The sequence below is a fragment of the Oncorhynchus masou genome, chromosome 33, assembly GCF_036934945.1.
Source record: "Oncorhynchus masou masou isolate Uvic2021 chromosome 33, UVic_Omas_1.1, whole genome shotgun sequence".
In the NCBI taxonomy this organism is placed as follows: Eukaryota; Metazoa; Chordata; class Actinopteri; order Salmoniformes; family Salmonidae; genus Oncorhynchus; species Oncorhynchus masou.
Genome location: NC_088244.1, coordinates 7,555,739 through 7,565,082, shown reverse-complemented (window position 1 = coordinate 7,565,082; position 9,344 = coordinate 7,555,739). Strand labels below are relative to the sequence as shown.

The 9,344-nt window shown below is 43.1% G+C and overlaps 1 protein-coding gene across 1 annotated transcript in view; it reads right to left on the bottom strand.

Annotated features, from left to right (window-relative positions):
- Window positions 1-1,116: 1,116 nt before the first annotated feature.
- Window positions 1,117-9,344, bottom strand: part of LOC135527751 (zinc finger protein PLAGL2-like) — a 54,152-nt gene continuing 45,924 nt past the window's right edge. Inside the window, exon 3 of the mRNA XM_064956295.1 lies at window positions 1,117-9,344. This exon is cut by the window's right edge and continues 431 nt beyond it. Within this exon, the coding sequence (XP_064812367.1) occupies window positions 8,293-9,344 (1,052 nt within the window). The 3' untranslated portion in view covers window positions 1,117-8,292.

Genomic DNA, 9,344 nt, shown 5'->3' with positions numbered 1-9,344 from the left:
GAACTCTATTCCACAGTACTACACAGAGCCATGACTACATGGAACTCTATTCCACAGTACTACACAGAGCCATGACTACATGGAACTCTATTCCACAGTACTACATAGAGCCATGACTACATGGAACTCTATTCCACAGTACTACATAGAGCCATGGCTACATGGAACTCTATTCCACAGTACTACATAGAGCCATGACTACATGGAACTCTATTCCACATCAGGTAACTGATACAAGCAGTATAATCAGATTAGCAAATCAGGTAAAACTGCACCTTATACACACACACACACACACACAGATTTTGTTTTGTAGATATGCGATAGTTGAGTAGGGCCCTGAGGGCATACACTTAGTGTGTTGTGAAATCTGTTATGAATGTATTGTAATGTTTTTAAAATTGTATAACTGCCTTAATTTTGCTGGATCCCGGGAAGAGTAGCTGCTGTCTTGTTAGCAGCTAATGGCGATCCATAATAAATCAAATTTTAAAAAATAATGTTAAACCCTATTATTGCACATATGCATTTTTACAAATGAATTCAATTCTGAAATGTCTTGAGTGCCATAAGTATTCAACCCCTGTGTTATGGCCTAAATTAGTTCAGGAGTAAAAATGTGCTTTACGAAGTCACGTTATGATTTTCCTTTTTGAATTCATGTGTAAAAAAAAAAACATTCTAAATGATATAATTCCACTTTGACATTATTGGTATTATGTGTGGTTCCTCTCTAGGTTTCTTCCTAGGTTATGGCCTTTCTAGGGAGTTTTTCCTAGCCACCGTGCTTCTACACCTGCATTGCTTGCTGTTTGGGTTTTTCGTCTGGGTTTCTGTACAGCACTTTGAGATATCAGCTGATGTACGAAGGGCTATATAAATAAATTTGATTTGATTTGAATTGTGTCGGCACAAAAATCTATTTTAAATTCAGGCTGTAAACACAACAAAATGTGTAAAAAAAAAGGATCAAAGGGTCTGAATACTTTCTGACGGTTGCCGTGTACAACTGCCTTTTCCAGTCTGTTTAAGTCCATTTCCTACTTTTCGGTGTTATAACCTCCTCCTCCTATAAGCTCCTTTCAAAAGGAGTCAAATCAAATCAAAAACGTATGAAACCGTGATTTTGTCTTTTAATAATTTCAACATAACACATGACAAGTCAAAGATACAATGTACTGTACAATAAGTAAAAGAGGTTTGCTGTTTATGTCATCTCTTTGGATCAACCAATATACAAATCTGTCACTTTACATTGCAGCAACTGATTGCATGTGAGATATGTAACAAACAAAACAAAAAAAAGCTAAGTTTTTTTTTTTCTCTGAAGAATATAGTTGATAAAATGTAAAATAGTGTAAGGATGAAAGTAAATATTCCATTTTTGTTTTGTTCACCTTTTTTTTCCAGAGTTGGCTGTAATAAGCAAGTACTAAAAATGAATGTCTATGTCACTAAACAAGATACACAAAAAGCTTAGAATGCAAGACTTACATTAAGCTAAAAATATATATATATAAAACTACATGTGGATTCTGTCATTTCACCAGACAGTAACCAGTTTCTCACTAGAACAAAAAAAAAAAAAAGCATTCATGAAATCCAAATCGGTTTTCTGACTTAAAATTGATCAAATAATTCCCTTAAATTCTGTGTTGTTCACCTACTAACAGAGGAACGGTGAGGACAAGTGCATCTCTAGTAGGTGCAGGCGAGGTAATGAACCAACAAGGCATTGTAGCGAAAACATCCGCTCCGCACTCAGTCAGAACTGAAGGCGATATATTACTTCCACAACCTTTCATTAACAATGCCAAAGACCTATCTGATGCTTTGAATCATAACACCACTGTCAGAGGTAGGCCTTCTCAGGGGTAGAGCAGAGGTATCTCTCCAAAAACGAGTGGGATGGACTCATGATTAGGTCATCCTGATGATACTGAAGTACTGCTAAATTACTCCTGAAAAGGCCACTTCCCAAGGTTAGCTCTGCAAAACGTAGCATTTAAAGCTGCCTCCAACAAGTACTTTAGTTTTAGTTTTCTTCCGCTAATTAATTATTAGCATTTCTATCACCTGTTACTGTAAACGGTTATGTGTGAGGTGAAGTCTACTGTAAACGGTTATGTGTGAGGTGAAGTCTACTGTAAACTTATGTGTGAGGTGAAGTCTACTGTAAACGGTTATGTGTGAGGTGAAGTCTACTGTAAACTTATGTGTGAGGTGAAGTCTACTGTAAACGGTTATGTGTGAGGTGAAGTCTACTGTAAACGGTTATGTGTGAGGTGAAGTCTACTGTAAACGGTTATGTGTGAGGTGAAGTCTACTGTAAACGGTTATGTGTGAGGTGAAGTCTACTGTAAACGGTTATGTGTGAGGTGAAGTCTACTGTAAACGGTTATGTGTGAGGTGAAGTCTACTGTAAACAGTTATGTGTGAGGTGAAGCCTACTGTAAACTGTTATGTGTGGGGTGAAGTCTACTGTAAACGGTTATGTGTGAGGTGAAGCCTACTGTAAACTGTTATGTGTGGGGTGAAGTCTACTGTAAATTATGTGTGAGGTGAAGTCTACTGTAAACTGGGGCAGATGGAGACTTACTTACCTTCTCTATAACAAGCCCTGTCTTGGCACATCATGTTAATATAGAGTGTTGTACAATATTAATTTCAAAGACTGCCTGAATCTGTCTAGAAGCAACATGTGTTTTCTAGCTACTAGGCAGTAGTACAACCCTTTTCAGTCATGTATCAGTCAGTGGTTATGAACATGAGGGCTGAATAAAAGATAAAAGTGCTTTAGAACTGGGTTCCCCAGATAATGTGCTGTTGGATGGAACTGTGTCACATCTGTCGGAGAACAGGACCTGCTCTTTGTTTGTTTTTTTACCTTGAAGAAGAGGTCGATCTGGTCGTCCTTCTATTCCAGATTGTGAATGTGATGTCCTAGGGACGACGACGTATAATGTTCACCATGCTCTCTGTTACAGATACTTGGTTGTAGAATATATTTGTTGTTGGGTTAGATACAATTTCAATAGAGAAGGCAACGCTGGTTACTGAGAGGGGGGTGGGGACACATGAACGCTGGTTACCCAACGGGCTGAGAGGGGAGGGGGGACACATGAACGCTGGTTACCCAACGGGCTGAGAGGGGAGTGGGGGCACATGAAAGAAGGTATTAGTGAAAAGTCTTAGCAAAAATACTGTTATTCTTTTGGAGAAAAATACACAAAGGTTGATCAAATCTACACATAAAACTAATGGCACATACATATACAGGATCAAATACAAATGAAAAAAACATATCAACATATAAAGCTGAAATGTTAAAAGAAAAAATAACTTTTTTTAAAAGGTTGAAAGTGCTAGAATTCAGATTAGCTCACAGAAACCCAGAGAGGACAAAACTCAATACTAATAACTTTTCATTTGTTTTATCAATAAATGAATAAAAAGATAAATGCTACATTTGTGTCTGGAATTGAACATAGCCACAGTCTTTTAAAATGTATACTTGATATAAAAAGGCTATGTTTAAGACATAACCTTCTTTTGTTTTTCTTTTTTTTTTTACATTTATACCAATATTTATATCCAACTTCCTCTGTAAGAAACAGTCAAACTCTTTCAAATGTAAGAATCGCATGTATCATGATCAATCATTACATGTTCATAGTTTAGACAATGTATCAGTCTAGAGGATGATTTTCCAGGAATAGACGGCTTAGTGTCAACTCGAACACACCTGCACTTATTACCTCACAAGCATTGGTTGGCAGTGGCACTATCTGTAACAACCAAACAAACATGAACTTAAATCCAAGTGATACAACATGGATTTTAATGAGCAATTGTGCAAGATTTAGTTTCCTCTCTCTGGGTTTTGGTAAGAAAAATTGAAAAAAAAAATGAGGTGATGTGTTGTGTTGTTTCGAGGTCCTGTTTTAACAAACAGAAAGAATATATAGCATATGACAACATCAAAATAAAAAACGACAAAGAAATATCCCAGTCAGGCGTCCCATGCTTTGAATGTCAAAGAGCAGGCTGGTGACTTGTCTGTTCTGGATATTGTCATTTTTAGTTAGACCCTTTTGTCTTGAATCTAGGAAGCAGCTGAGTGAGGAGGAGTACAGGCGAGGAAGGGAAACACTTCAAATCGCTACTACTGAAATGTTCTAGTGCTCTACAGTTGCTGGGCAACCGTAGCTAAAAGCAGCCATATGTTTTATTTCTGTATTTTTTAAATTTCTACTTGACTTATACTTGAAACTACGTATACACTAATAGATGCCTGTGGACTGGGCTCAGTACTCAAACAGACAAAAGTCAAGGGGTTTTGAGACAAGTTGCAAACCAAGAGGATGATCTTCATACCGTAAAGTTTAGTCCTTGTATCTCCGGGCAGAATCTATTTTTTAACGTTGTCCATCCTACAAACATAACTCACGAGACACAAATAAGAGAACCTGTTATAGTTTTATAACTTTGGGCTTAAGTTTTCAAAAGGCTAGTGAATATGAAGGGAAAAGGACATGTAAAATCGGATCGCTTCGTTTACTTAGGGTCAGGTTGGGTTTCATACTGAGACACTAGAGAATGAATTGAAACTGGAGAGTCTATCAATGTTATCTATGTTGACTGCTATTTCATTATTATTCCACTAACAGCCTACTAAAACATTTGTCAAAATCCACAATCCAAGTTTCTGCTACTAACTCAAGTAGGTAAAGATCAAGGTAAAGATCAAGATCAAGAATGAATACAGAGGAGAAAAGCTACAGGGCAAAGCTAATAATTCATCCTTTTTTGAGCAATAAAATGTCAGATACACACAAATGTAAACCTGCCAGACATTAAACATCATCACTTTGTACACCTTACTGGGATAACAGCAATAATAATATTCATTTTTGATGAGATATTTTGTACACTGCAATAACACTCTCTTACACGTTTTCCTCAATGTCGTCGTTGTCATTTTTGTTTGCTATTCACATATGTCAGGGTGGTTATTACCATGCATCTCTAACAGAGAGAAAATATATTGGTTTTCTTCAACAACAACAAAAAAATACATATCAGTAATGTGTGGCATATTGTTACCATGGAGACTTCTTAAAACAAATACTGGAAGGAAGACAGTTGAAGGAAGGAAAATCATCATGAGTCAAATACTGGTAATGACCTGTTTTCAAGAGCAGCTTTTACAGTTGGGTTTTTCCCCCATATAGGGTCATCATCACTGAGAGCTAGCCAAAGGGATTCTTAAAGGTGAAGAGCCTTCCCCATATAGGGTCATCATCACTGAGAGCTAGCCAAAGGGATTCTTAAAGGTGAAGAGCCTTCCCCATATAGGGTCATCATCACTGAGAGCTAGCCAAAGGGATTCTTAAAGGTGAAGAGCCTTCCCCATATAGGGTCATCATCACTGAGAGCTAGCCAAAGGGATTCTTAAAGGTGAAGAGCCTTCCCCATATAGGGTCATCATCACTGAGAGCTAGCCAAAGGGATTCTTAAAGGTGAAGAGCCTTCCCCATATAGGGTCATCATCACTGAGAGCTAGCCAAAGGGATTCTTAAAGGTGAAGAGCCTTCCCCATATAGGGTCATCATCACTGAGAGCTAGCCAAAGGGATTCTTAAAGGTGAAGAGCCTTCCCCATATAGGGTCATCATCACTGAGAGCTAGCCAAAGGGATTCTTAAAGGTGAAGAGCCTTCCCCATATAGGGTCATCATCACTGAGAGCTAGCCAAAGGGATTCTTAAAGGTGAAGAGCCTTCCCCATATAGGGCCATCATCACTGAGAGCTAGCCAAAGGGATTCTTAAAGGTGAAGAGCCTTCCCCATATAGGGTCATCATCACTGAGAGCTAGCCAAAGGGATTCTTAAAGGTGAAGAGCCTTCCCCATATAGGGCCATCATCACTGAGAGCTAGCCAAAGGGATTCTTAAAGGTGAAGAGCCTTCCCCATATAGGGCCATCATCACTGAGAGCTAGCCAAAGGGATTCTTAAAGGTGAAGAGCCTTCCCCATATAGGGTCATCATCACTGAGAGCTAGCCAAAGGGATTCTTAAAGGTGAAGAGCCTTCCCCATATAGGGTCATCATCACTGAGAGCTAGCCAAAGGGATTCTTAAAGGTGAAGAGCCTTCCCCATATAGGGTCATCATCACTGAGAGCTAGCCAAAGGGATTCTTAAAGGTGAAGAGCCTTCCCCATATAGGGCCATCATCACTGAGAGCTAGCCAAAGGGATTCTTAAAGGTGAAGAGCCTTCCCCATATAGGCTCATCATCACTGAGAGCTAGCCAAAGGGATTCTTAAAGGTGAAGAGCCTTCCCCATATAGGGTCATCATCACTGAGAGCTAGCCAAAGGGATTCTTAAAGGGGAAGAGCCTTCCCCATATAGGGCCATCATCACTGAGAGCTAGCCAAAGGGATTCTTAAAGGGGAAGAGCCTTCTGCCCCCAAAAAATAAAATAAATGCTTCTCTAGAAAAACAAGATAAAACCGGCATGACTTGGCATGTTTTCTACCAACTCAGATGTTTTCACATATCTTTGTCATTAAATATGTGGGCGCCACTGGTTGCTGTGTTTGGCAGCGTTGGTTATCATACTTTCTGGACAAATGATCTGCCTCTATGAGGGATAACATTAATCAGTTGTTCGAGTCGTTCTCTGAGATATTTTTAGTGTGGTTGTAGCCTATTAGAGGAGGGCAATGTTGGCCTATTGGAGGAGGGCAATGTTGACCTATTGGATGAGGGCAATGTTGGCCTATTGGATGAGGGCAATGTTGGCCTATTGGAGCAGGGCAATGTTGGCCTATTGGAGCAGGGCAATGTTGGCCTATTGGAGCAGGGCAATGTTGGCCTATTGGAGTAGGGCAATGTTGGCCTATTGGATGAGGGCAATGTTGGCCTATTGGAGCAGGGCAATGTCGGCCTATTGGAGCAGGGCAATGTTGGCCTATTGGAGCAGGGCAATGTTGGCCTATTGGAGCAGGGCAATGTTGGCCTATTGGAGCAGGGCAATGTTGGCCTATTGGAGCAGGGCAATGTTGGCCTATTGGAGCAGGGCAATGTTGGCGGGGCATTATCACTTCATTCCTTCATTAATCTTCCCCCTGAAGGTGATGATGACAGACAGGGTGTGTTTTCCCCCTGACGGTGATGATGACAGACAGGGTGTATTGTCGTCCTGACGGTGATGATGACAGGCAGGGTGTGTTTTCCCCCTGACGGTGATGATGACAGGCAGGGTGTGTTTTCCCCCTGACGGTGATGATGACAGACAGGGTGTATTGTCGCCCTGACGGTGATGATGACAGACAGGGTGTATTGTCGCCCTGACGGTGATGATGACAGGCAGGGTGTGTTTCTGGGAAGGTGGTTCAGACCTTTACACTCATAGGAGAGATAATCTAGCATGTTCAGTCACATTTGGAAAAGCAAGAAAATTATATTTCATCCACTTCAAAACATCTTCTCTAAAATTAATCTTTGATTATTTTCCTTATATTATTACTTTATAAAGTAGCGGTACCTTCAGGCCTACTGAAGACCTACTGACGACCTACTGAAGGCTACTGAAGGCCTACTGAAGACCTACTGAAGACCTACTGAAGGCCTACTGACGACCTACTGAAGGCCTACTGACGACCTACTGAAGACCTACTGAAGACCTACTGAAGGCCTACTGAAGGTCTACTGAAGGCCTACTGAAGACCTACTGAAGGCCTATTGAAGACCTACTGAAGACCTACTGAAGGCCTATTGAAGACCTACTGAAGACCTACTGAAGGCCTATTGAAGACCTACTGAAGACCTACTGAAGGTCTACTGAAGGCCTACTGAAGGCTACTGAAGGCCTACTGCCTACTACCTACATAATAAAGGGGGAGGGGATCATGGATCAGGGAGATAGGTTGGTGGGAGAGGGGATCATGGATCAGGGAGATAGGTTGGTGGGAGAGGGGATCATGGATCAGGGAGATAGGTTGGTGGGAGAGGGGATCATGGATCAGGGAGATGTTATAACTAAAGGATAGAAAGAAAGATTGTTTTAAAATGTCTCATCTTTTCCCTTTTGTTTCAATAAAGGGTTCAGTTTTCTCTAGGGCTCAATCAAAAGCTTTTGTGTGATTCGATTAAGGCTTCTAAGTGTTCATGTGTTTTTATCACTGCCCTTGCGGCCAGCAGGCCCCATGGACCTTGGGCGCCCAGGCAGTGAGCTGAGGATGAAGGCGTAGGGACCTGGTGGCCCCTCATGGTGGCCTGGTGACCCCTCATTGGAAGGCCTGGTGAAAGCGAGGCAGGGTGGTCGTGCTGAGGCTGGAGCTAAACACTGGCGGGAGAGGGTGCAGGGGCCCTAGACCCAGGCCCTCGCTGGAGCCATGCTGCTCCTGAGGTTGAGGTTGCAAAGAGGTAAGAGGTGCTGCTGCAGCCGTGGCAACGGCGTGGGGCTCGGCAGCATGCAAGGATGAGGATGACGAAGAGGAGGAAGAGGAGGACGCAGGGGTAGACGAGGTGTAGCTCATGACAAGCCCTGCTGTGCTCATGGAGGCGTTGTAGGGGGGCAGGTTGTGGGGCAGGTTGAGGGGCAGGAAGCCCAGTAGGTGAGAGATGTCCATGTTAGCAGCGCACAGAGCCTCAGCGATGACAGCAGGGCTCTTGGACAGGAGGGGGTCACCACACAGCTCGTCTGTCAGGCCTGAGGGGTGCTCTAGTCCCTCCTTGGGGGGCGAGGCAGCAGCATGATGATGATCGCCTGAGTGGTGGCCCGGCAGCCCACTCTGCAGATCCATGAGAAAGCTCTCCATCTCCACTTTGAGGGGCTTGTCCAGCAGGTATGAGGTAGATCCCAGCTGGTACTTAGGTGGAGGCTGGGCGTGCTGTTGCTGCTGGTGCTGTTGGGGCTGCTGCAAGTGGGGCAGCGGGGGGGAGTGTTGGATGTGGTGGTGATGGTAGTGGTGGTGGTGATGGTGGTGCGGGTGATGGGGGTGATGGATGGGTGGCTCCACGTGGCAGCCCATCCCCATGGCAGTGGACAAGGAGCCAGGCATCAGAGAGTGGTGGTGGCCCACCCCAGGGTTGGACATGGCTTGGAGGTGGTGGGGGTTGTACATGTTCATGGGGAAGGAGGTGCCACTGGGGAACGGCTTGGCCAGCATGGGGTCTTTGTTGGAACCCATGCTGCACATCATGGGGCTGAGCTCCTCTTTGACAGTGCAGGGGGAGGAGCCAGAGCCCAGCATGCCTTGCATGTCCAGAGGCTCAGTCTTTATCTTCAGCAGCTCCTGAGAGTGGCTCTTCTTCACATGCCGCGTCAGGTGGTCCT